Source organism: Trichosporon asahii, assembly GCF_000293215.1.
Source record: "Trichosporon asahii var. asahii CBS 2479 unplaced genomic scaffold scaffold00056, whole genome shotgun sequence".
Classification (NCBI taxonomy): domain Eukaryota; kingdom Fungi; phylum Basidiomycota; class Tremellomycetes; order Trichosporonales; family Trichosporonaceae; genus Trichosporon; species Trichosporon asahii.
In genome coordinates, this window is record NW_014040868.1 from 505593 (window position 1) to 531006 (window position 25414).

Below are 25414 nucleotides of genomic sequence, written 5' to 3' on the forward strand. Positions count from 1 at the left end.
CTCCCATACCAATCCCCGCTCCCATCCCAATCCCCAGTCCAGCCCCCATCCCCATCCCCATAACCCCCGGCATCCCAAACCCACCAGCGCGCCTGCGCCTTCTCGTCCGCCGATCCGGCATAGCCGCCATCATCATCATCTCCTGATCCCGCCGTCGCTGCGCCTCAACATGCTCAAGATACCTCGCCCGCATCCCGGGTTCCATAGCATCGACCTGGCGCTGCCAATCCTCCCATTCCCTTCTCTGTCTCTCCTCCCTCGTCATCGGCCTTCGCGTGGGCCCCTCCTGAGCGCAAAAGGGACACTCCTCGTCCACATCTAGATGGTTGCGATGCCGCACCCCCCAGAGGGCGAGGTATCGGTCGCCCCAGCGCTGCATCGCCCTCTGCGCATCTAAGGATGGGCACCCAGCTTCTCTCTCCACCCATCTCGCGGATTCGAGCTGGTCCCGCTGCTCCCTCAGAGCAGAGGCATAGTCGAACGCGCGTTCTGGTGTCTTGGTCAACTTTGCGGCCTTTTGGGCATCTTCGGCCGATGCCCCCGCCGCCATGAGGGAGGCGACGAGGTCCGGGGCCGGTTTGTGGAAGAGGCGCGAGATGCCGCGGTCTGCTATCAGCAACTCGCTCGAGTATCGCTAACGCGTAATGCTCACCGGGCTGGAGACGTTGCGTTAGGGATGGTTCTGTGGCTTGTGTCGACATTGTGACGGTGGTAGAGTGGCAAGTCCTCCTTCCGAGCGAACCAGCGGAACAGCGTTTATATGGGTCATCTGCTCCTCCCACCGGCTCCGCCGCAAGCTCCGGATACCGACATGAGGTCCGGCGGTGGTGCATTGCGATGCTCAGCTGACCACCCGTTGCTGTTGTAAGTTCAAGGCACGCCGTTGTTGAAGCACAGGTGAAGGGTCTGCCACGTGGTGATGATAGTGGTCGCAATCTTATCGCAGCCACTCTGCAGCGGGAGCATTTGAGTGTCTGAAGTCAGAACTCGCTGCTGTGCTCTGCATGACCGGTCCGCTTCTTCTGCCTGATCACGAGCAGGTGACACTGCTTCAGACGTATAAGGTTGACGCTCATAGATCATGGAAGGGGCATGTGAGTCTTAGTCAAGCGTTACTTCTTATCAGCACCTGGTGACAGCTGGTCTTAGATCTATGGGACATGTGACGAGTCAATCTTGCGAGTTACACCGGGGTCCAGTTGTCGAAGATGCAATGTACGGCTGTGGGCAGATACTCTACATGACAACTGCAGGGCTGGTGCCATGAGGACGTCACGTCATACAAGGGCTCCGAACAGTGCAGGATAGCTGCCAGACCTTGTGACTGGGAAGTGTGATTCGGAGAGTTGAAGCGGCCTTCGATGGGCTAGTTGTGAGGGGCGGTGTGATACTGTGTATTCTCGCCTGAGTGAGGAGCAATTGATCGAGCGATCGAGTAAACTTGTGGAGAAGTCATAGAATGCAGAGTGGAGGGCGAGGATGATACAGTGGCTGAGGATGTGTTCAATTGCCTCGTGTGCGCCAGTGACCCTCAAACCTGGACGATGCGCGCCAGTGAGGTGTGCAGCAGCCTACCGGATTTAGCGCGCATTGGGAAGCCGCGCGAGGTATCTCATTAGCCCTCCGCTTCATTGCTAAAGAGGGGTGATGTTGCGTAAGAAACTGGAGGATGGAACTGCGGCTCAGTACTAGAAGGAGCATGCATGGAGGGATGCGCGTTTGGGCGGGACCAGAGAGTGGAGGTACAAGAGGCACGCCCGCTGGCCCGGATCCAGGAGAGGCAGGAGAGTGAACAAGGCCACCCTGGGCGTCGACCCTGTACCAGCCGAGACCAGCAAGACGAGCACCACAGGAACGCACACAATGGACCGGCCACCCCTTGCTCCAGACACACGCGTCTGTACGTAAAACTCAACCATAAACGCGTCCACCACTACTAATCCGGCACACGAATCCACACCCACAATCTGCTCTGTAGTGCGCCTGTATGCATTTGTCTCGCCCCGAACCACTTTCATGCTCCACATGGCTTCCGGGACATCCGGTCAAACGGGAGGGCGAGGAACAATGGTTGATATGCATGCAGGGTCGCTGCGGCTCAGCGGGCGACGGCGCGGCGCCTCTCGCCTTAGTGCGTGACCTTACCCCATGGGCCGTGGGCTGGACGGGGAGAGGAACAGAGGGACACGAGATGATCTGTGCATTGGTCTCTCACACCCCTTTTCCACCACTTGCTCTGCGCAGACACACCTAATGCAAATGGTCACTCCAACTCTAATGCGACAACACTCTCTTGCGCTTTAACTCTTTCCCATCTCCTAGACGCGTTACAACTCCTCCCCCAACTCCGTCCACACTCACGCGCCGCCGCGACCATGGGCTTCCTTCGGCGTCACCGGAGCCTCTTCTTCCCCACCTCCAACGAGGCCGCCGCCGGGGGATCTGGCATGGCCGCCCACAGCAGCGGCGCAGCAGCCTCCCTCGACGTGCCTCCCTCACCCAACGAGACCAAGCTCCGTGCGTAACTAGAATCAAAACTCTATCTGACATGTCTGGCCGGACCAGTTTGCTGATTTTCAGGCCGCCGCAAGAGTTTCTTCGAGGTACTGGGCTTCGGCAAGAAGCGCGCGTCCAAGCGCCAGTCCATGTCGGCAGCCGTCAGCAGCAAGGCTGGCCAGCGACCGCGATCGGCTACCGTGGGCGACTATCAGCAGCAGAAGAACAAGAGCGACATCCCTCCCGTCCCTCCCCTGCCGCCATTACACAAAAAGGTCGGCAACGTCGCCGCGGTGCAGTTAGACGACCTGGAGCTCGACGATGACCACATGGCGGCTATCACGGCCGTTGTTAACAACAGCAGCCGTGACGAGCCTCCCGAGCACTTATTCTTGAACGTTCCCGGCTCCAACGAGCCTGGATCGCGTCTGTCCGTCGCGAGCAACGCGAGCAAGCGCGCATCGACCATCTCGACCCGCTCAACAAACTCCGTGAACCAGCCCCAGCAGCAGCCGCGATCAGCATCTGATTCGACTCCCAATGGCCGTCAGAGCCGTCGCTCATCCCTGCGCAATAGCCTACTGGTGGTCAAGGACCTTCCTGAGCTGCCCTCCGGTCCCTCCGGCCGCCCTATCACGCCGACCAGGGCGCGAGCGGCCCCGCCGTCGAGCTACGCACCTCCCCCCGAGTCCATTGCCCAGCGCCTCGAGGCGGCCAATGTCACGCCTGAGCCGAGTCTTTCCGCGCCAAGCACCCCCGCGCAGTCTGCGCCCTCGACACCAACTCGGCCACGCGCTGATCTGGGTGCGGAGGCGCCAATGCCCGTCAGTGAAGTTACGAAGACTGCCTTAGCAGTGCAACCTGCCGCTGTCGAGCCCGCCGAGCAGCACGTTGAGAAGCCGATCGAGATTGAGGAGCCTGTTTCATTGCAGCCGATCGCGGCGGAGGAGCCTGCACCGGAACCGATCGAGGCGCAGCCTCCTGCGGAGGTCACGTCGCCAACCGCGCCGATCGTCGACACGAACGCGCCCGCCGCTGAAGAGCTTACGCCTGCCCTCGACACGCCTGAGCCTGCACCAGCCACTGAGCCATCACCCGCCGCGCCCGAATCCGAAATCGACCCTAACGATGTCCCCGAGATCCCGGATGAGCCAGTCGTTGCGAAGGTCGATGTTCCCGCGGCGCCGGAGCAGTCCGCCAGCGACGACACAGTGGAGGTCGTGCAGCCGTCACTGGCGCCCAGCTCTACAGAAACGCCATCGACGCCGCCTCGTTCGCCTGTCGCGCCAGTCGCCAGCGAGGTCTCGAAGTCCGACGCTCCCGTCGTCCAGACGCCAGATGAGGAGGTCCCGGGCCAGTCGTGGAGCAGCTCCTCGCACCCTAGCACGCCGAGCATGCTCCCGCACACGCCAGTCGGGGACGAGACCAAGCCGACAATCGCAGGCGACGAGAGCCCTCTGCTCACGCCGCAGCGCACCGGCAGTCCGGTAGTGAAGCAGCGCCAAGTCTCCGCACCGCTCGCGCCCGTCACGCCGCTGATCAAGGAGCCGGACCACCCTTCCGTTCCAACGGAGAAGAAGGAGAAGTACGCGACCCCCGGGGCTCCCGGGGCTTCGATAGGCAAGGGCGCGCCCCCCGTGTCGCAGAGGTTCAGCCAGCTGCGCAGCGTCTCCCTTCCCACCCCGGCACAGGGACAGCGCCGCCTCTCCGCCCCCTCTTCTCCGGGCAAGAGCGACGATCCGTCCCTCGACGACTTTGTCGGACTCATGAAGCAGGTCATCTCGCGCGAGAAGGGCATGTCGATTCGCGACGCGGCGCGCGCGGCAGAGCAGCGCAAGTCGTCTGTACCTGTGTAGTCGGCCGCTTGGCATTTACACACGACCGCCGCGCGATCCACCCAGGCAGCCAGCCAGCGGTACAGGAACAGAAACACCCAGTTGTAACAATAATACTAATACCTTTTCTTCCACCATCTTGTTCAATTACTGTGACAACGAATGCAAGACATATTCGTGCACCCCTGCTGAACTGGCAGTTGACTCACTCATGGCAGATTCAGGCGCGGTGACCCAGTGTGCGGGAACCGATGGGCGATGTTCACAAACAGAAACAGCGTCGGTGACGATTGACGCTGTCGTCGATGATAATCTCACAGAACAGGATTGCGACGCCGCCTGGAACATCATACTGCGTTGCGACGCCTCGATCAGTGCAACGCGCTACGGCTCGACACGGTGCCGCCGTGTCTCGGCGCGACGGATTGAGCTCGCAAGGCTCTTCTCTACGTCACACCAGTGGCCGGGCACCGGGCATTAATGAAGGCACAGCAGTCACGAGTCGACTGTCACTTCTCGACAGCGACCGCCACGGGGCACCGGGGATGAGGTGAACGCCGCTCTGGGGTGAGGTCCAGATTCCAAAAATTCCAGAATCAGGCGGTTCTTTCGCTTCTTTCTCATCCTCACCTCGTCAGTCGGGCCAGCTGGATCACCCAACCTCACCTGAGCAGCCATCGAGATCGCTCCCTTTGGCTCCTCACGTGCCTTCCGTCATCTCTCACTGACTCTAGAGCCTCGTTCCAGACGCCGTGCCAAGACATCCCTCCTGTGGTTCTCACCGCCCTCCCACCTTCTCTGCTCACTAGGGCAGCGAGCAGGCGTCTCCAGGATATCGTCGGGAGTGGAGGTCTGCATCGACTTAAGGCCGCACGGCGCTGCACGCAGGTCACCCACTCCCTATCGAGGCTCATCTAAGTAACACATATTGTGAGACCAGAACGGACCCCCAGAGCTGGAATACATCAGTAGGAAGTCGTGTGAAACCGGCGGAGCAGCTGTGAAACGTCATGATGTCGGTTTCAAGTCTCAGACGCCTGGCGATAGACGTCACACGTCACACGTCACACGTCACATGTAGCTTGTTTGTGCGATCGAGGTGGTGAGCCCACTGGCCACTCGATGCGACTTGACGACCTGGACGACCTCCACCAGAGACACAGGTTCAGAGCCGTCCTCAAACGCCGTCACAGGGTGCACAGCACCGGAGTGGTTTCAAGCCATGTCTTGAGATCGGGGCGCAATGCATCCTTCGTCGAGTCTGTTGTGCTCCATGTCCTGGGCAGGCTCCACAGGTTGACGAGCGACATGAGAGTACCACCAGTCTTTGCGGCTCACTCACCGCACTGATATTCTCGTGCACTGGCCCCAATGATACAGGCACCATCGCAGTCGACTCACCCAAGGTGACCGAGTGGGCAGGACACAGTCAGCGTAGGCATTAGAGTTGTGAGCGCCTCCCCGTCTGCTGTAATCTGAGGTGGAGCTGAGTTTATCTGACTGCTGGGCTCGCGCTGAGGACTACCGAGTGAACCAACCACCGTGGTGACGGCAGCATCGGTGTCCATCGGCAACTTGGGGTGGCAAGTGGCCGATGTCGATGCGATTAGGCTTAGACTACCTGCCTGTAAGGGGCGATGTTAGTTCACTCCTGTGCGCCCATGCTGCTGCTGTAATGTTGTTATAGTTTGAACTTCTGAATATACGGAGAATACTAGGACAGTTGTTATGAATGTTCGATCTCAGAGGGGAATTCCAAGAAGGACTCGGTCGATTATAGAAAGAGTGGGGAAAGAGGGACGGGAAGGGTGCTGTGCGGAGCGATCGTGTGTCGCGAGAGAAAAGCCCAATCCAAGCAAGACATGCCGAGCCGCAGACCCATTGCAACCACTTAGCACACCGAGCACGTCTTGGGCTCGTACTGGCCCTCGTGGTATCCGGTGTAGTCCCAGTAGGCGTTGGGGCCGACGAGGGCGGCGCCCTGGGCGTACCATCCGCATCCGCCGGGGCAGCGACCACCGCCGCCGCCGCCGTAGTTGACGTTGTAGTTGTAGTTGATGTTACCACCACCACCACCACCGCCACCGCCGCCGCCACCACCACCACCTCCGCCGAACTTGCCGCCGCCGAGGAGGAGACGGGTAGTGAGCGCGAGGAGGCCGAGAGTGCGGCGCTGGAGGGTGTTGCCGTCGTCCTCGGGGATGAAGATGCCGTCCTCGCCGACGTGGCCGCCGGGGCCATAGAGGATCTTGTTCTCGGCATCGTACTTGAAGAGGTCGTTGAGGGTTCCGGCCTCGGGCTTGAAGGCGTCGACGTACTGGCCGTCGCGCTTGGTCATGACGGTGGCGGAGCCAGTGAAGGAGCGGCGCTGCTGGCCGTTGTTCACGTGGAAGCCGTCGCTGCCCCAGATCCAGCCGTTGCCCTCGATGAAGCCCTGGGCGTTGACACGAGGGGGACCGCGGTAGCATCGGGCGCAGCCGCCGCCGCCACCTCCACCACCGTTGATGTTGATGTTGTAGTTGATGTTGGAGTTGCCGCCGCCACCACCACCACCACCGCCGCCTCCGCCGGCGAAACCCCTCAGGCCGCCGAGGATGGCACGGGTGGAGGCGAGGAGGAGGCCGAGAGTGCGCTCCTCGAGGTCACGCTTCTCGTTCTTGTCCCCACCGTCGGGGTGGAAGCCGTCCTTGTCGAGGTAGCCGCCCGGGCCGTAGATGACGTCCGCGGCAGCGTCGTACTGGAACATGTGGTTGATGATGCCCGCGCGGTCGTCGTCGGAGACCGGCTGCAGGTCGTCGCGGCGCTCAACGGCCGCAGGAGCGGCGGAGGCCAAGATGGGGAGGAGGAGAAGAGCGGTCTTGAACAGCATTGCAAAGGCGAGAGCGAGTTGCGTGGTGAGGAACGGAACAGGCCAAGACTCTCTTCTTATATACCTTTCAGAACGTGGTGACGCCACTGGTAGTCGCAGAGTGCTTGCACCATCGGTCAGTACTGGGAGCGACCGGCGTGCGGGAGGGAGGAGCGCCAACACCTCGTCATCTCTCTCCACCGAGACGACGAGCGAGACAACTGACAACAACAACACAATCCTCGGCTCTCCCCGCGTCCTGGGAGCGTACCTCCCACCTGCGAACGTCACCTTTACGCTAAATGCCCGCCGGCTGGCAGCGAGGTTGGGAAGACGAGGGATTGTTGATGCACGGGCATCGCCAATGCCCATGGAGCAACCAGTTGCAATGGCCGTTTAGAGATGGTGCCATGGCACCGATCGGGAATAGCTCCTTCCCATTCTCGTTGGGGTGACTGTTCACGGGATCGCAAATCCCTGTGGTAGCTCACAGTCCTCAGAGACCTGTGAGTACTGAACGCAACAAGCGACGGGTGTGACCATAACACGACGACGACCTTGACATCTGCCCGGACGGACCGGAGGGAAGGACAATCATGACGTTCCACTTGGCAGCAACAAGGTGTGGGTCATCGGCGCCCCCGTGTCTCGCTCGCCTCGGGCAGGATATCGTGACGAGAGGACGCCACGAGATCGGTCGCCATTCCGTTCGCCGTGCGGACAGTCTGCGCAGACATCGGCCGCATGACCGGATGTGGTTGGTGTGGAATGGATGCGATTGGAGATGATTGGAGATTGCAATGGGGATTACAGTTCGCGATGGTCGACTTGATAAAAGTTAATCAGCACTAGTCTCGAGTTTAAGCACGTTCGCCCAGGCACCGGGACCTCCACCTCGACGGTCCTCACGACGGCCTGAACTCGCTCCCATCTTCATGTCGTTACTGCTCTCTTGTCAACAACACAACGGTGGACGATGTCGTTACTAACGTCGCAACAAGGTTTCTGCGCCGAGCTAATGACGGGCTCCCTCGCTAGCGTCGCCGGCGGGGCGACAGAGGCCGCTGACACCAGCTGACTCATGCGCAGGCGTCTACTTCGAGTTGAAACACACTTACCCTCTCTACCACCCATTATCGCTGCTCGCCATCACCTCGCCACCAGCTATCAGCGCTATCAGAGTTATGGGATGGCCCGTCGTGGCTAGCAATTGCAGCTTCTGGGTCGTGGAAAGTTCAGAGTCTAGTGTCACATCATGTCAGATAGTCTTGCATGTGCACGAAGAAGCTTCGCTGGCGTTGTCTGATAAGGGATGGAACATCTGCGCGCCGTTCATCGCGCTCGATTGGAACCCTTGGAACGGCACACCGACAGATCGATCGACCCGAGTGGGCACGAGCCACCGGCATCTGGCACCCAGATCCACCCCTCCAAGGTTACATGCCGGTGGATGTGAATCGTTTCGATGGTGTGATCCCAGTGCACATGCTTCTTGCACAGCGCACGGCCCGGTCACCGGTGGGTGGACTGGGTAAGTCGGGGGCACGCACGAAGGCGGAGAGCGGGCACAGCTGGTTGGCCACTTGGCCGCCTGTCCAGCCGGTCGCGCAGTCGCGTCGACATGTGCCGGGCAGCAATTCAATCAGAGAGCGTTCCTCTGATACAGTTTAGGTAAGTGGAACGGACAAAAAGGTGGTCATATGTCGCTCGTTCGGGCGACGGGTTGCTGAGGGGTGCGTCATAGCGGTGCCCGCTGCACTGGCCTAGGGGTGAGGGGAAGGAAGGTAATGGGCAAGAGTCGAAAGAAGTGACGTGAGTGTGGTGGGACTGATGTGCGAAGCAAATAACGGCATATCCCACCTGGCTTTCGGCCGGATATCCACCAAGCGAGGAATAGCCTGACACTGTCCAAGATCCCGTCCGGCTCTCGTTACTGGAGCAGCTGATCAGCTACTGCGGCCTACTGGAGCTGGGGAAATGTGCCATGATCGATCTCCGTCGGGCTCGAGGCTACGAACGTCCCTGCTCTCGTGAAACACCAAACACTCCACGATCCCCGATCAGAGTTCGAGCGCTAGAATCTAGGCACTGGGCAGTCGTCGAGAAGCAGCACAGGGCCGGGTCCTGGTATTCTCATCTGTCTCGTGCAGTGGTTGCTGAACCACGAAACCGAGGGGCAATCCCAGCAGGTGGCCAATAGGCAACTTGACCTCTCCCGGGCGAGGTACAAGGGCGCAGCCGGATCCAGTGGGTCCAGTGTCTGGAGCAACAGCTGCAGTGCGGCGCTTGGCCGGACATCTCGCTCACGGCAGCTTCACAACATCGCTGCATCGTCACGTCGCACCGCGGCAACAGGAGCGGCCATTCGTTGCCCTCGTGACAAGGCAATGAAGAGCCAGTTCGAGTAACTCTCAGCACCGAGCTGTCTCCCGGCGAAGAGCGATGAGGAGCAAGTGGTCCACACACCTCGCAGGGATAGCATGGCAACGAATTGATGCCTTCGCGCTTCGCCTGGGGTAGCAATGACGTAGCGGTGGGCAACAGCTCGGGCTTCGTCCTCAGATTACACAGCATACGCTAGCGCCGCCGGTCATGGCGGCCGGAATAGCGGAACTCGCCTCAGCTGCAGCGGTGGCATTTGCGAATTGTCCGAGGACCTGCAAGGTCCCCCAGAATCTTGCCAGGTGCCTCAGTCCTCGATGCAGAAGTACTCCTCCGACCCAGGCGGGCCGGGGAGGATGAGGCTTGATTCTGCGTGATAGTGGGTGCGGCACAGCCCGCTGTAGCCCAAGATGAGCCGGTGAGCGCCCCGTGCTCACACATGCCCGCCTGTTCGCATGCTCGCAAGCACGCATCTTTAAGGGTTGGAGCCAGGGTACGAATGCATATTAGACATGATAGAGATAGTGCTCAATCTGCAGCGTGCATGACGTACCGATCCCCCCAGCCATCGCCTTATCCGCACGCATGTGTTGTTGTTTCAGCGTCAAATGTTCACCGTAGCGCATGTTATAGTCCTGCAGAAGGTTCGAGACAGGTGGGGATGAGGGAGAAAGGTTTGCACCCAGACGGGTTGGGACCACGTTTGGGTTTAGCGCGGCAGCTTCCGCTTGCTTGCCTGGTCGTCGTTGCGCGTAACACTCCCAGTGGAGATGGCACCGGATGACGCTGAAATGACATTGGAACGGTCCTCAAACACACAACATCCGTCGTCGTCGTCGAGCAAACCAGATCCAGATAGCAGATGGCTGAAACGCGATCGAGGGTCTGGAAGGGCTTCATGCAGATGAGACTATTCAGTAACCCCCTCGATTCCACCAACAGGCCCTGGCTTTATCCACAGGAATTCACCGAACTGGCTCACCGCAGCATCTCTTTCCGAATCATCTCCACCGAGCACCACTCACAACGCTCCCCAGGCCATTACGTCGTTCGTGTATATTGGGGAGAGCTACGGCCTGCATACCGCTAGACGCTATGGCAGTCACCTCGATTTGTCAAGAGTGATGTGAGCTGATAGCCGTTTTGGGCAGCTACAAGTTTTCAGTCGCCGGAGGAAACTTTATTTGCCGAGTTATAGTGGATCGCAACAGAAGCTTACGCTCCCTTACGGCCAGTTACGCTCAGCGCGAACGCATTCCGAGACAGTCGGCGGTGCACGCGAGAGCCGTGCAGCGCCGGAAAGCCCGGCTTACACCCGATAAGCGACTTCGCGGAAGTTGATTGTGGAGCATGGCTATGGAGCAGCATGGTCGTTGTCTTGGCATCGACATTGCCACTGCTGATACCGATGACGAGATGCAGGTTGCCAAAGGAACGGAACGGCTGCAGTGCGATATTGGTCTTTGAAGATGGTTGGACGTTGCCGCAGTTCGTGTCAACTGTTCGTAATTGTCCGGGACAGTTGGTATTAGCGGACGCACACGAGTGTATGATGAACGCCCCGTCATGGCTCTGGGAGAAGCGAGGACGAGGAGTCGACAGCTCACGAACATCGACAGAGGCGCAACATGTTCCACTCCCCACGCCCGGTTTTGCACCGTGGAAAAGGTTGAAACTAGGAAGCCTGACCTTCGAGCCAGAATCGCGAATTGCCCTCTTACGACTCCTATGTTGGAAAGCCCTCATTCCCAGCAACTGGCATGCATCGTGGGAAAGCATGGATCTAGTAAAGGCGTCCTCCGTTGCCGACTTTTGGCATCTGCTCACCGACGACTGAAGGTTGGGACACCTTCAGGCGGCACCGTGGGAAAGCTTGAAACTAGCGAAGGCCTCCTTCGACCTCGAGGACAGAAACTGGGATTGGATTTGAGTTCGGGATCAAAAAGTCATCCCAGTGCGGGAGCAAATCTGGGCCGTCCCACCCAGGAGCAGGGAGCGGGAGCAAAACCGCTCCCAAAGTCAGCTCAGTTTCAGGACGGCTGATCCCAATTTCGGATGGCTCATCCCAGTTTCAGAATGGCTGATCCCAGTTTCAGGATGCAGCGGGAGCAGAGTCGTTAACGGTCATCCCAGTTGCCTCCGGTTAGAACAGAGCTGTGTGGCACCAGGTGACCATAAGTCGAGCATCGATGCAAGGCAGGTGGTCTTGAAAGGTCACATCCGCTGGGTTACACCCGTGCTTCGGCAGCCTATTCGTCTTCACGCTGCATGACTCCGGCGAAGACACGATGTCTGGTCGTGCTAATGTTGGTATATGAGGTGCGGGTAGGTTTGGCGGCTGCGTTTCCCTCTCTCTGCCGTCTGGCAGCTGTGACATCGCACGCCCGGCCATCGGCATATCGCCGTCGGTACGGATTGTGGGTTGCACTTCTATCGTCCTACGTGTGCCGAGAATCGTCCGGGAATGAAGGGACTTCGGCTCCCGCGAACACGGGTTGCTGTGGCACACAACAAAAGAATAGACTTCACCAAAGTACATCCAACATCACTGCCCGCAACCGTTCAACGATCTGAGTGGACCCAGGCTCTATGCAAGTCTGCAAGTCGTGGACTGCGTGTGCTGGGCATCCAGCGAGGACGGGTCATCCGCTGTGTGGTCGTCTGCAGCCATGTCGTCGCATCATCAGCGGCTACAGCAGAGGCAACCGTAGTATTACCCACTCCTCCGCCCTCTGGCAATAGCGTAGATGTCACCTGGTCGCCGAGTCACCCGGCCACACAGCGTCCACAACAAACAGCGGCAACTATTCCGTAGGGAGGCCACTCATATGCTGATTTCCATGTCCAGCCCAAAAGCTGTCGATCGCCGATCAAGCCGGATCAACCGCCATCATACGACTGCGAACATCTCATCCGTCTGCCTGCTGTACCCGATGCTTCGAGGCTCATATGACCTTTGCGTCATCACTCCGAATCACAACACGGGGGACTTGGTGACCATCAGACACGCCAGCTCCGCGTCAAGTGACGGTACCCGAGGGCGGGCAAAAGGGCTGTTCGACTTCCGAGATGGAAATACAGGCCAAGGCGGTCAAGAGACGGCAAAGGCCCTCCCCGGCTGCATCGCGATCTGCAGCACACCAAGAGTGAACAGATGGTGCTTTCTTGCGGTATGGCCGCTACGAGTTGACGAAAACACAGAATCTGCCACATGGCCATGTTGGCGCGAGATGGGGGCCGGGGTAAGCCGCTGAAGGTATGGAGCCGTGGAGGCCCGAGCTCAACCTGAACATGTGTGCGGCAGGGCGCACTAAGGCGCCTCGGATCTGGGAGAATGACCTGATCGAAGGTTAGCTCGGGAGATGCATAATGATTGAGGGTTAGATGAGCCAAGGAGACGGAGAGCATCGGGAGGGGTGTGTGTGTGTGTGGATGCGATATTAGAGCACTACAGTGAGCAGACGAAGCGGAAGGGGCGCAAGGGGCAGGCATCACGGCGCCTTGCGCCTGGGCCTTAGAGCATTTCGTGTGCCTGGCCAGCTGTGCATGGTATGCCTTGTTCGCGCCCCAGACGCGCTGCAGCAGAGAGGCGAGAGAGGCAAGAGGCCAGGGCGTGCAGGGTTCGGCCGGATTCTAGGATCCAGTGCCCATGTCAGGGACATGCCAGCTTTTTTCCTTGGCCGTTGGCCATGACCTCGCTGTTTTCGCTGCACTCTTGAAGAACGCATTGCACGATACGTTGAATTGGCCTTTACGTGTTTTTTTTCGCTCGCTTTGCTCAGGCCATGCAGGCAGTGCAGTTCACCGCACGCACACTGCAGCGGCCATCGAGTATTCTGTCCGCAGAAGATCCAAGGTCAGCAGACTGCATTCTCAGGATCCCAGTCGCCATTTGCGTGGGCACCCGACGAATCAGACGCGACCCGCCGCTGCCCGGCTTGCCTGGGTCGGTGCACGCAGACAAAGGCCAACGTCTGCCTTACACTCGATCTAGGTCTAGCTCAGCCGGGTGCCGTGCCGTTATGCCGTGCCCTGCATGCATGCATGCTTAGAAATGACTGCACTAAGCAAGCTAAGCAGAGCACGAGCACAAGCACCCCCTCCCAAGCCCGCAAGCCTTAGCCTGAAAGAGTGCTCCCTAGCATAGCACGACCCTCCCCCGTGCTCCTCCGCCCTCTACTTGCAAGCTTTGCTGCGTCGCCGTACCTGCATCCACCCATTTCCCCTCGCCCCATCCCTCCCTCCCTCCCATCCCGCACATCCACCGACCCTCCGACCCACGCCAGTCCTTAGCACCTCGTTCACTCCTTACTCCTCCCTCATCTTCTTGCATCCTTTTTCCTTGCTCAGTCCTCGTCTCTGCTCCCCTCCCCCTTCCCCAGCTCGACGACCCTTCTCTCCTATCGCTTTCTCCCTTCGGCCTAAGGCTGGTCCACACAGGCATCCGCGCGTACCCGGCGTCCATCTCACCTCGAACGTCCCATCTCCGCACACTCTCTTGACCTCGACTTGACTCGACCGACACACGACCTTCACCGCTGTGTTTTCTTGTCATCTTGGATACTGGGACTGGACTTTACGACGCCAGGCGCCGCCCCGATAACGGTTTTTATTCGCGACCACCTCCCTAACCCGACGACTCTCACATCTCCTCCAGTCTCGACCGCCCAGACATCGCGTTCGACTCTCTGACGACCCGTCCATTTCCCCTCATCCCTCGCCCGACTCACTTCGGCACAGTATCACACGGCCCTTCGCACTCTAACACCGTCGACGCCACGTCCGAGCGATAGAGGGACGACGGACACACTCACCATGGTCGACTACAACACCGAGACCATCACTCCCTTCCCGCCTCTCCCGACAGCCTGGGACGAGTATTTCCCGAACATTCGCATCGGCTACCCCGCCCACCTCGCTCAGGCCGAGGATGAGTCTCACATCGAGCGCAGAGGTAAGACAAGCATCCGCGTGCTCCGCGTGCATTTAAGCCCGGCCCGAACCCCGCGCGTTACACAATTTTCCGGACCACCGCTAACGCTCGCAGCTCTGACCTGCTCCTCTGGCGCGACTAGCCTGTACAAGTATCCCGCGGCGCGTGATGTCGTAAACGCAACCGATCCCGTCAACTTTCAGTGGGACACCTCGTGCAAGGTCGGCAGCGTCGAGAAGATTGACCTGTACCTGTACATGCCGTCGGCTGAGAACGCCCTGCTGCATGCCTGGTCGGGCATCCCCTTCGCCGACGGCCAGTATGCGGCGCAGCTCTCGCCGTACTGGTGGAACCTGACGAAGACGGCCGACCTCTACGTCAACATCATGAAGCACCAGGGCCAGGTCTGGGAGAACACCTGGTCCCGCGGACCGTCTTTCTCGGTCATCTGGGAGCCTAGCATGACCTCGACCCTGTCGCTGCCGACGGGCACGGGAGTCGTGCAGGCGGTCGACGGCAACGTCTCGGGCAAGAAGGTTTCGAAGGGTGTCATCGCTGTCTCGGTCATCATCCCCATCGTTGTCATCGCCATTGCCGGTGGTGTCGCGTACTGGTTCTTCCGCGTGCGCGAGAAGGAGAAGCTGAAGCGCTGGTCTCAGGCCCTGTCGCAGCATTCGGCCATGGAGTGGGAGAAGGGTGCGCTGCCGGGCGAGCGCCTCAGCGCGTACGGTCGCCCGTCGTCGAGCTACCAGCGCTCGCGCCCGAGCACTGGCTACGGCCGTCCCTCGACTGGCTACGGACGGCCATCCTCGAGCGTCATGCTGGACAACATGGCCGGAGCGGGCGCTTACGGAAACGCCCGTTTCCCGGGGAACAGCACGGAGAACCTGGACGCGGACGGCAACATTCGCTCCTCGGTCGTCATGCCGGACGGCTACGTGCGCCAGTCGCGTATCTCGTTCGCGGACCAGGCGCGGCCACGGCTGTCGTCGTCCAACGACGCCTCGCGCCCGCACATCAGCAGCGGTCTGCACACTGCTGCCGTGTACAACTCTGGCTCGGCGATTGACGACGAGGAGGTGTCCCCGACGCAGGTCGACGGGCCATCCCCCTTCGGCGACTCGGAGATGCTGACTGCGGGCCAGAACCACACGGGTCTCGTGGACCGCAAGCTCTCGCCAGCCTACAAGACGGCGGACCTGCCCGCCGTCCCTCCCGCGGCCGCGATGCGCACGGACAGCGACGACCTCCGCAACATGCCTGCGCTGCAGTACGCAACTTCCGCGGACGACTTCAGCGCGCCCCCGCCTCAGCTCGAGGACCCCTCGCGCTCGCTGTCGCCCGATGCCAACTCCTCCGCCCACGGCCACAGCACAGTGCAGTACGGCCCGGACCAGATGCTGGCCGTGTACGCGGCGCGCGGCAAGGCCTCGTCGCCGGAACCGAGCAACCCGCCCCCCGTGGCGAAGAGCGGCATCCGCCGCCTCCTGACGCGCAAGGAGAGCGGGCGCGCCAGCGGGCGCGCGACCCCGACCGGCCGGCAGACGCCCAGCGGCCGTCAAACGCCCGCAGGCGACGCGCGTGGCGAGTCCCCCGAGCCCGTGTCTATGCGCTCTTACGTGCACCTTAACAATGGCACGGCGAGCAGCCAGGTCGTCGACGCGCTCCCGCCCCCGGGTCCCCCGGGAGCTGGACGGAGCCAGAGCCAGCAGGGACACGGATCCCAGCTCGGCCACGAGTAAGGCCCCCCTCATGGGGCCGTAGACTGTACAGATTGCTTAGTGTTTGTCTTGACCCATCCCTTTCTCTCTGATCGTATTTCATTCGGGTACTTATGAACGTGTTATTCTTAGGCAATGGAGCACGCGGGCGCCGTAGGCCTCCTTTCAAGGGTTGCAATGGCCATACTAGTCAGTCAAGACGGGGCGAGCTGAACGGCTGCGTTATGGAAGTGGCAGTGCGTGTGAAGTCTGTTAGTCTGGTGAGCAATACGGCCAGTCTGTGTGTCGCCTGAGATTCTGGAGATGTGAAGACAATGCCATAATGCTACAGGTGGATCTACTGGGTCGAAGCCGGCGCCGGCGCGGCGGCGGGGTCGGCGAGGTTGGCGCTCTGCGCGGCGAGCTGGGGTCAGCTGTCTGGGTAGAACACAATAGCGAGAATCAAGGCGGGAGGTAAGACCGGCTAGCTGATATCTTCGGCTACGCCGCTGCGCCGGCCGAGCGGCCAAGTCTGCGCATCCGTAGCCCCAGAAGAGGAGAGCGTCGCAGAACTTGCGGCGACTTTAGTTTCCTTCCGCCATGCCGCCTGGGACAAGGCCGAGGTAGCAGCGAGCTCGTTAACTTCGCGGCTCACAAGCCACTGCGGTCACCGTACTGAGCCAGAGTAATCTTCCGGCCCGTCATGTCACTCTGCTCCGCTCGCTGCTCGCCGAGCGGACACTCACCGCCTTCTGCTGCGCCTCGTACTCCTCCTTTCTGCGCTTCTTGACGATGTAGTTCTGGCCAATGACGACCGAGCCGTACACCTGATCGTCAGCTTCACGAACGTGGGTCTATAGCTGTTCCTCCGCTTCTCCGAGGGAGGACGAAGGGACTATGACTGTGTGCCGGTCCGCGCCCGGCACTCGGCCTCCAGTCGCCGCCAAGTCGAAGTCCGGAGGACAGTCGGCGGTGAGAAGTGTTCTCTTGCCAGAGCGGACCGCAAATGGCAATACTCACGCCGAAACCGATAGCGCCGAACACGATCGTGCGGTGGATAATGTCGGCGACGGAGAGGCGGCCCATGGTTGCAGAGTTTGTTGTCGAGGAGGAAGGGTGGAGGGCACACTTCATCGGGACGTCTCGTACTCTACTTTCCACAACACGGAGATTGATTCCCTCTCCGCGCATCTCCGAACGAAGACGGCGAGTCAAAAGTTCGGAATTGTCCTAACCACTTGCTCATCATCTCTATCACCTTGTCTCGTTCTTCCGGGCTTTATCTGACGACCAAAAGGCACCAGTGGCCAAACCTACGACCTCCGACTCGACCTACTGCCGAGTCCATAATCGCCAAAAGGGACGACACTCCACCGGTCTAGTCGAGTTCCCACATCCACCTTCCTCCGTCCCATCTCACCCTCTTCCGACACTACTGCGCCTCGCGAGCTCGCTCCGCTCGCTTGCTCACCTGACTCAACGCAATGGCTTCCAAGCTCGCCCAGCTGCTCACCACCGCGCGCGCGCTCCCGCCGACACCCTTCCGCGCCTCGGGGCCGCAACTGACCGACGCGATCGAGGGCATGGCGTCCCGCGCCTTCAACATGCCTGCCAAGTCGGATGTGCGCGATGTCGAGGCCAAGACGCTCTCGAGCTACGAGGAGGAGCGCGTTGAGCGCGCTATCGCTGCGCTGGAGCGGCTTAGGCAGGGGGAGGCGCTTAGGGAGGTGAGTACGGCGTGCGGCCCGTGAGAGGGGAGGGAAGGACCGAGGGAAGGGCTGCAGAAGGACGGAGGACGATGAGGGAACGCTAGGTCCGGCGCTGGAAAACTGCGTAGCGGCTGTGGCCGTCGTGAAGACTGCTCGATGTCGGTGTTGTCCCGGCGACGTGCAACGGCGAGGGCGGTGGCCAAGACCTGGCGGCCAATCACGTCGGGTCCGAATCACACGGCTGGCTTGGTCTTCCTCCACCGACTACGCTGTCTTCCTAGTCTGTCCTCATCGAGCACTCCGCTCTGCAAAACTAATGTGGAAATGTCTCCTCTCTTGGGGTTCTTCTAGAGAGGGCCTCTTGACTGCATCGCATTGAACAGCTGGCAACTGCCTTCCTCGACCATGACTCGAGGAGATTTCCTCAAACGGTCCGCATTGATGAGGAGAGCCACGCAGGCCGGCCAGGCTCGACTCTGGTGGACTCTTCACGATGTCTGCTCCCTGGGTCCTCTCTACATTCTCCCTTCCCTGATTCTAGGCGAGCCGCTGCTGCCAAACGCCCGAAGCGCACTGCTAACTTCAGTACCCGATGTCCAAGACGCTCCTGCACCCGCAGCACGACCCGCACTACTACACGCGTATGCGCGAGGGTGTCCAGCGCGCCGCGCAGGGCATCGGCCGTAGCTGGTGGAAGCGCTTCTTCCAGGTTCGCGGAAGGAATTAAGCGTCAGGTCGTGTGAGATGTCTCCGCTTGATCGCACCCGCTGTGTGGTGTTGCGTCGCGCCGACGCCGGAGGAGAGGAGGAAGTCAAGACGGCCCTGTCTCATGGTTGACAGGGCGTGTAACATTATGCATACCGCGTGTACATTTGGCGAAGTGCTTATCGCAGAACGGCTTACGACTCTCAACCTGTGGTCGACGCTGACTATCTGCTGACGCTCAGCTTTCGAGGCCTCTTATTCGCCAGACCGAGCTACACATAGTGCAAGACGTGTACGGAAACGCATGAGGTCTGGCAAGCTTATCGCAGGGTGGCTTGGAGTGCCGTTAGCTATCGACCAGCGGATCTCTGCGCTGCGAACTCGGTGGAAAATGGCTTTCTTCGTGGGCGGGGGCCAGGAACCCCGCACTAAAAGAAGTAGCTGCGATCGATGCCGAGACTCACCACAGCCTGCGATCTAGCGTCCTCTGCAAGCACTGTGCCGGAGCGTAACGGCGATGATTCACGAAGAGGCATCGGCTGAGTCGATAACTTCTGCTCAGCCATCCAGAGACGTGCGACACTTGCTGCTGCACCAGGTGTTGGGTGCGGAAGCGCTGTCATCCCGTCACAGTCGACTGTCACATTGAGATTCTCCGTTTGCAGCAAGGTATGAGAGCAGCAGCAGCCAGCGAACATGAGAACTAACGCACTAGCTACCGGGAGGTCCATTCTTTCTCTTGTCCTAGCTGCCACTTCAGGCCGCCCGGGCAGTCACATCACCTATCATCCTCGCCAGCTTCACGGCTGGCCGTGGCTAACCCGTCATCTTTCCTCGCTGCAGGCGCCGCGAAGGATCACTCCCACGGCGTCCAGTCACGACTTCGGCAGCCCAGCAACGCAACGTACCGCATGCAAACGGACCGGCAGCCATTAACGTTGCCACACGGCCTCACCCTTGGCCGAGCGTACGCCACAGCACTGCCCACTTAGTACACCGCGGACCAGTTCCACGGACGTCGAAGCTCCGTCCCCACGCACGATCCTGAAGTCCGCGCTGTGTGCATTCCGAGTTCCAATTCCGCGAACCTTCAGGTACTCGTGGGACTCTCGGACATCATGGAAATCGGCATTCTAGGCTCTCTTCCACGGCGAGCACGGCGACGACCTTTGACGTTCCCACTCAGGAGCTCACAACATCCCATGCCTCCGCGATGAGCAATATCCCCTTCCGTAGCGCCGATGAATGTGCTTGGCATGCCATGTCAGTGTCTTTTTCGAGCATTGAGATTCCCTCGGCTGTCGACAACAGCCGTTAGCTCCATCACCGCTCTACTGTCGAAGAAGCCCGGAGCCCGGACCGCACTGACATTCCGCTCACACACATCCGAGGCTAGCAGGGACGCAGATCACGGATCTCTTGCGTAGCCTCGCTAGCTGACGCGAGCTCTCCGACCCCGCAGCTCCACTGCTTCCGACCTAATGGCGCCGATCGTTACGCCGTCACCGCCAGGGACACTGCCACACTCCATGCCGAGCCCACAATCGACAGCGCGCGGCACCTAGGCATCAACTCGGCCGGTAGGCTACGCCGTGTGTGCGCCTCGTGCGTCATGAGCCTGCCTCCGCTTCGTGTCAGCATACCGCGCGATCTTCGCCCCATTCCCCACTCGGGGACTGGTGTTGAACCCGACGGCGTCGGGTTGTCGGCCTGTCGGGTCGGGATAGCACTTCGGTCCACGATCCGCGGCTGTCCAGCTAGCCCTGTCCAAGAGTACTCGTGGATCATGGTCCACGAAACGACCATGGGAGCGGCCGCTGGCAGTCCTAGCCGCCGAACGAGCCGATGCGTCATACGCGCAGCGTCTCTCAGTGGTGGCACCTGTCACTCAAGGTGACATGCTCATCACGAATGTGACAATCGGGAATACGGATGAGGAAACTGGCATCAGTAGTCGGCGATCGATACGCGCCGCGATCAGGACAGAGACACATAACAGGCGGAATGAATGAGTGACCTGAGCTCCAAACATCGACGACAGAGGACAGCGGGTGACACGGAAAGGCTCTTCAAGTGGGATTTAAGTCAAGGTTCCTGACGTTGACGAGGAGCATGACAGGCTGAGAACATTCTGCAGTAGTGACCAGGGTGATGAGCGTTACGCTTGGAGAAAGTTCGACCCCGAGGATGATGTTTGTTGATCATCACTGAAGATCGAGTCGCTTCTGTTGTTGGTTACAACTGCAACTCCATCTGGCACCTGTTGACTTCGACAATCTCGAGTGCCAACGCCACGGAGTGTGCATGCACTCCGAGCCAGAGTCCTTTTTACGTAAAGTGGTCACGTGCAACATCGGCGATAGCGCCACGTGGGTCGGATTTTAGCGCTAAGGAAACGATTTACGCCACGAACTCTTCCTGGGGAGCGGGAATTCGGCGGTAACGGTCTCAGCCTGGCTTGTGCCTCCACCGCTGAGCCCGTCGAACGTCGAACAGAGAGCAGGCCGGTGGATCGTAGCGACTCCTCAACCATCAACCAATCTCCCCGACAGGCCCGACACGCCAGCCAGGAGAGCTCTCAAAACACATCAAAAATGGCCCAGATTCCCGCCGACGTTCAGAAGGTCGCCGACTCCGGCTCCGTCCTCCTCTTTGGAAAGTGGGACGCCCAGGAGTGAGTAGTTCGAGAAGGCTCGGAAGATTGGAAGGCAAAGGCAGGCAAATTCGATCGACGGATTCAAGTCAAGCGACCGACTGGCGAGCATGGAATGGCAGCGACGGGAGGACTGGAGACGGGGAGGGGAAGATGAGAAGTGGAACGGAGCGCAGGAATGGAGTTTGGAAGCTGGAGTTTCTGTCAACAACGATCGACTACAGACGACAGAAGGACCGCGGCCGACATGTCTTGCTATGGCGAAAACGACCATGGACGACAGTGTTGTTTACGATGGAGAGGGGAGTGGAATGTGCTTGCGGTGGTTGTTGCCTTCGTCGCTGAGCTTGATTACGCTTGAAATTGCCTGCCTGAACCGACCTGCCTTCCGACCGAGCTCGACAGTTTCGAGAGACGTTTCGCTAACCTTACAGTGTTGAGGTCAAGGACATCTCGCTGACTGACTACATCAACGTCAGCCACGCTGTCTACGTCCCCCACACTGCTGGCCGCTACGCCAAGAAGCAGTTCGCCAAGGGCCGCATGCCCATTGTCGAGCGTCTCGTTAACGCGTGAGTTTGCCGAGAACAATTCGCAGGAAGCAAGACTGACAAGCAGCCTCATGATGAACGGCCGCAACAACGGCAAGAAGATCATGGCTGTCCGCATCGTTCAGCACGCTTTCGAGATCATCCACCTCGTCACCGAGCAGAACCCCATCCAGGTCCTTGTTGACGCCATCGTCAACACCGGCCCCAGGGAAGACTCGACCCGTATCGGTTCGCAGGGTACCGTCCGTCGCCAGGCTGTCGACGTTTCGCCCCTCCGCCGTGTCAACCAGGCTATCTCTCTCCTCACCATCGGCACCCGCGAGTCGGCCTTCCACAACTCGAAGTCCGTCTCTGAGTGCCTTGCTGACGAGCTTGTCAACGCCGCCAAGGGCTCCTCGAACTCGTACGCCATCAAGAAGAAGGACGAGCTCGAGCGTGTCGCCAAGTCCAACAGATAAATGGTCTTTGGTGGTACCGTCGGGTGCTGGCATCAAGTACTCGTATGCGGTGTACTCGTGCCAACATGCCTCGGATCATTCTGCGGGGTCTGTGTACGAGAGTGGTGCGGTACAGAAGGACTTTGTTCCGAGCTCGGGATGGGACATAGATTTTCTGCATCGAATTTCCAAACAAAGGCTGCAGTCGCAACGGAGAAGACTGTACGGAGGTGGTGAACTGATAACAGCGTCGTCAGAACGGGGAAGTCTATGCTGATCCGCCTTCTTCGACTTGCTCCGCGATTGCACGGACTTCTGCATGTCGTGCGAGTCGGCGATCTGCGATGCGCTCTACATCTCCGCAGAATTCATCAGTGGCTAGACTGCCTGCTCCTATCGGCCATCGGCTCGATCGCTCGCTTCGCCCGCGGGAAGACTTCTCTGGGGCTCTGCATTTTGCCACCCAACTTTGACGGCCAAAGGTGCCACAGACGCGGATCCAGATAATGCCGAGAGAGTCCAATCCCACGAGGAAGCCACGCGAGACAAACAAGCGGGACCAAATATGATAAGATGTGATAAAGCGGAGTCTTCCCGCGGCCCGTTGTCACTTGACGTCACAGGTGCCTGGACTGAGTTTCGTTGGTTCGCGCGTCAATTCAGCAACGAGTGGGAAGTGCATGCGAGTGCGGAAGAGAACGTTGTGCACAGCACTTACAGGGGTGCAGGGGACGCACATGGGCCGTGAGACGCGTGCAACGTGCTGCGGCCTCTTGCTTTAGGCCACGCCCTGCGTTTTACACCTTGATACTGACCGCGATGTAAAGGAAGGAAGGATAGCCAAGGTCCAAAGCGAATGGCCCACGACGCACCGGACAACGAAGCCGCGCGTCGTGTTCTGCTGCGTGAACTGCGAACACCGGACGCAATTGGGCAGGTGGGCTAGTCAGCCCAGCTGACCACTCAGACTCAAGCCGTGAGCGGGTGCGGGCATTTACCTCGGGCACCTGAGGCTCTTACTGGTGAGCGGGATTGCCTTGGGATAGGTCCACGGTCCCTGGTTCTGCTGGGCGTGGGCATGAACAGAGGACGATCACTGATCAAGGGGTCAGACGGAACTCCCAACCTCTACACACTCTACAGTGGAGGCAGCGATCATCCACCAGTCCGGCCGGGCCGTGGCTGTCTCACGGATGCACTTGGCGAGCTTGCCAGCGAAGATGTCGCCTTCAAGGCGCGGGTCCACGATCTTATCGATCGATCACAAAGCTGTTAACTTCGGGGGGAGCGAGTGAAGTTGATATCTGAAGTCAAACCGCGTTCACCACTCCGCCACAACGCCGATGGTGATTGATTCTGCTCAATCTCTGAGGCCAGGGATCGACTGAGTGGTGGATCACGAAAGCCGTGTGTTTGTACAGTGCCCGCCCACCCCTCAACGCATTGGGACTGTCGCACAGGGCTTGTCGGACGCGTCGCCGCCAAGAAACCCTGTTGACAGATGAATTCAAGACGCCTTGGTTGTCCTGCCCGTCTGTGCCTTCGCCGCTGCCCTGCACACTTTCTGCCCGCCTGCCCGCCTGCCCGCCTGCCACCCTGCCCCTCTCTTTTTCCAGTGGCCCTGCATCTCATCTGCATTCTGCTAGAGTGCTTGGATATCCTTCGCCACGCCATGCCATATGAGCAACATCGGTGACTCACCTCATCTGTGATATCAGCCTCACCTTCGGAGCTGACCTCTGATCGCGCGCCAGTCAGGTAACCTTGCCAACTATACTACCCTAGAACCCTGGAGAGGTCGGAACACTGCTCAGCCCATCATCCGAACGTGTGCAATCTCAAGGTGGGTGCGAAACGCAAGAGGTAGCGTAGAGTTTGCAAAACTGGCCTTCCTCATGATCTGGTAGCATCGACTTCCGCACTCTGCGTGTCCTGATAACGACTGCGCGTTGTTATTCCGCACGTCGACACGTCGTGCTATCGTGCCGAGCCAGGGTTCCGGGACGGACACTGTAACGGATGTATGACGAAGTGTCCGTCGTTGCTGCCGCTAGTTTCTGCATGGCAGGGTATACTGCGCGGTGCCCCCACTCTCTGGCGCGAGTCCCGGGACAGTTCACGCGTATCACGCTTGTCCATACCCTTCGAAGTTATTTATGACATTGGGGATGCTCTACCCCAGAGACGCAATAGCGGCTAACCCGCCAAACCCATTAGCCTAGGCTGCTACAATGTGCAAACCAAGCTCCGCTGTGAACGGACTGCGGTGACAAAATCCGTGATCCGGTGCACCTCGTTGTCGGGCTCCGGTGAACATGTATTCGAATCGAGGTGATAACTTTGATAGACACCTCCGCGTCGCGTGTGTGAACCACTGATGTATGCAGTACCCAGCTAGGTTCTAATACCCCGTCGTGCCGCTCACCTTGTGATATACGCACCCCTCCTGCGGTAATAGCTGCGCAAATGGCTTTCCAGCTTCCGAAAGAACAGTGGCGGACCGGTGTCACCAATTGACACGGTCCCACTGCGCAGAACGTTCATGTGTTGCGTCGCGGAATCTGGGATATTAGGAACCGGCGGCCGAGGCATGTGATTGAAATTATAGAACTGCGGACCTCCGGAACATGGAGCAGTTTACCTTGCCCGGCGCAGTCGACCGTGAGCATGACATGCCGAAGCAGAGCACCGAGCCGCCGGTCGGGCAAGACCAGCGGAAGTGGTTCGTACCCAGCATGTTATGTTCTGCGACGAAGCCCACAAGCATCCCTCTCTAGCATGATATTTTCGTCAGTGGCGCACGCGGCCTGCTTTCTCGGTCCATCGTCTCGAGCAATTCTATAACCCCTAAATCCCCTCGCAGTCTTCGTTTCCTGCCACTTCCTCACGCTCCCCATGGGCACTCGATACGGCGTCAGCTGGACCTTCTGTACTAGTTTGCCGAGCAGCCTGACCATCGAGAGCGAGAACGTTTCATCGTGCGGAAGTCGTGATTGGATTGAGACAAGCAGGAAACCCCTCCCGTATTGTTCGGTTCCCTTCCCCTTTGACGTAGCAGAAGTCTTGGAAAATTGGAACGCGCGCTCATGGGCAGCGCTTGTGTGGTCAAGCTATCAGTCGTGTTTCGATTAGTGTGTGTTGTCGCCTTCAGCCCGTGCCACTCCC

At 59.6% G+C, this 25414-nt stretch overlaps 6 protein-coding genes across 6 annotated transcripts; 4 read left to right on the plus strand and 2 right to left on the minus strand.

Annotated features, from left to right (window-relative positions):
* Nucleotides 1–2375: 2375 nt before the first annotated feature.
* A1Q1_03497 (uncharacterized protein) lies at nt 2376–4352 on the plus strand (the record flags this gene model as incomplete). The annotated part of the gene is made up of 2 exons (XM_014323295.1): nt 2376–2517; nt 2581–4352. The coding sequence occupies 2 exons, from the start codon at nt 2376–2378 to the stop codon at nt 4350–4352; spliced, it is 1914 nt and encodes a 637-aa protein (XP_014178770.1).
* A 1870-nt stretch (nt 4353–6222) lies between these two features.
* On the minus strand, nt 6223–7200 carry A1Q1_03498 (uncharacterized protein; the record flags this gene model as incomplete). The annotated part of the gene is made up of 1 exon (XM_014323296.1): nt 6223–7200. The coding sequence occupies one exon, from the start codon at nt 7198–7200 to the stop codon at nt 6223–6225; it is 978 nt and encodes a 325-aa protein (XP_014178771.1).
* A 7176-nt stretch (nt 7201–14376) lies between these two features.
* On the plus strand, nt 14377–16236 carry A1Q1_03499 (uncharacterized protein; the record flags this gene model as incomplete). The annotated part of the gene is made up of 1 exon (XM_014323297.1): nt 14377–16236. The coding sequence occupies one exon, from the start codon at nt 14377–14379 to the stop codon at nt 16234–16236; it is 1860 nt and encodes a 619-aa protein (XP_014178772.1).
* A 442-nt stretch (nt 16237–16678) lies between these two features.
* On the minus strand, nt 16679–17280 carry A1Q1_03500 (uncharacterized protein; the record flags this gene model as incomplete). Its single annotated transcript, XM_014323298.1, has 3 exons — nt 16679–16855; nt 16941–17021; nt 17215–17280. The coding sequence occupies 3 exons, from the start codon at nt 17278–17280 to the stop codon at nt 16679–16681; spliced, it is 324 nt and encodes a 107-aa protein (XP_014178773.1).
* Nucleotides 17281–17678: 398 nt separating this feature from the next.
* On the plus strand, nt 17679–17945 carry A1Q1_03501 (uncharacterized protein; the record flags this gene model as incomplete). The annotated part of the gene is made up of 1 exon (XM_014323299.1): nt 17679–17945. One exon carries the CDS (start codon nt 17679–17681, stop codon nt 17943–17945), a length of 267 nt encoding a protein of 88 aa, XP_014178774.1.
* Nucleotides 17946–21202: 3257 nt separating this feature from the next.
* On the plus strand, nt 21203–22270 carry A1Q1_03502 (40S ribosomal protein s5-1; the record flags this gene model as incomplete). Its single annotated transcript, XM_014323300.1, has 3 exons — nt 21203–21282; nt 21696–21833; nt 21880–22270. 3 exons carry the CDS (start codon nt 21203–21205, stop codon nt 22268–22270), a joined length of 609 nt encoding a protein of 202 aa, XP_014178775.1.
* Between the last annotated feature and the right edge of the window lie 3144 nt (nt 22271–25414).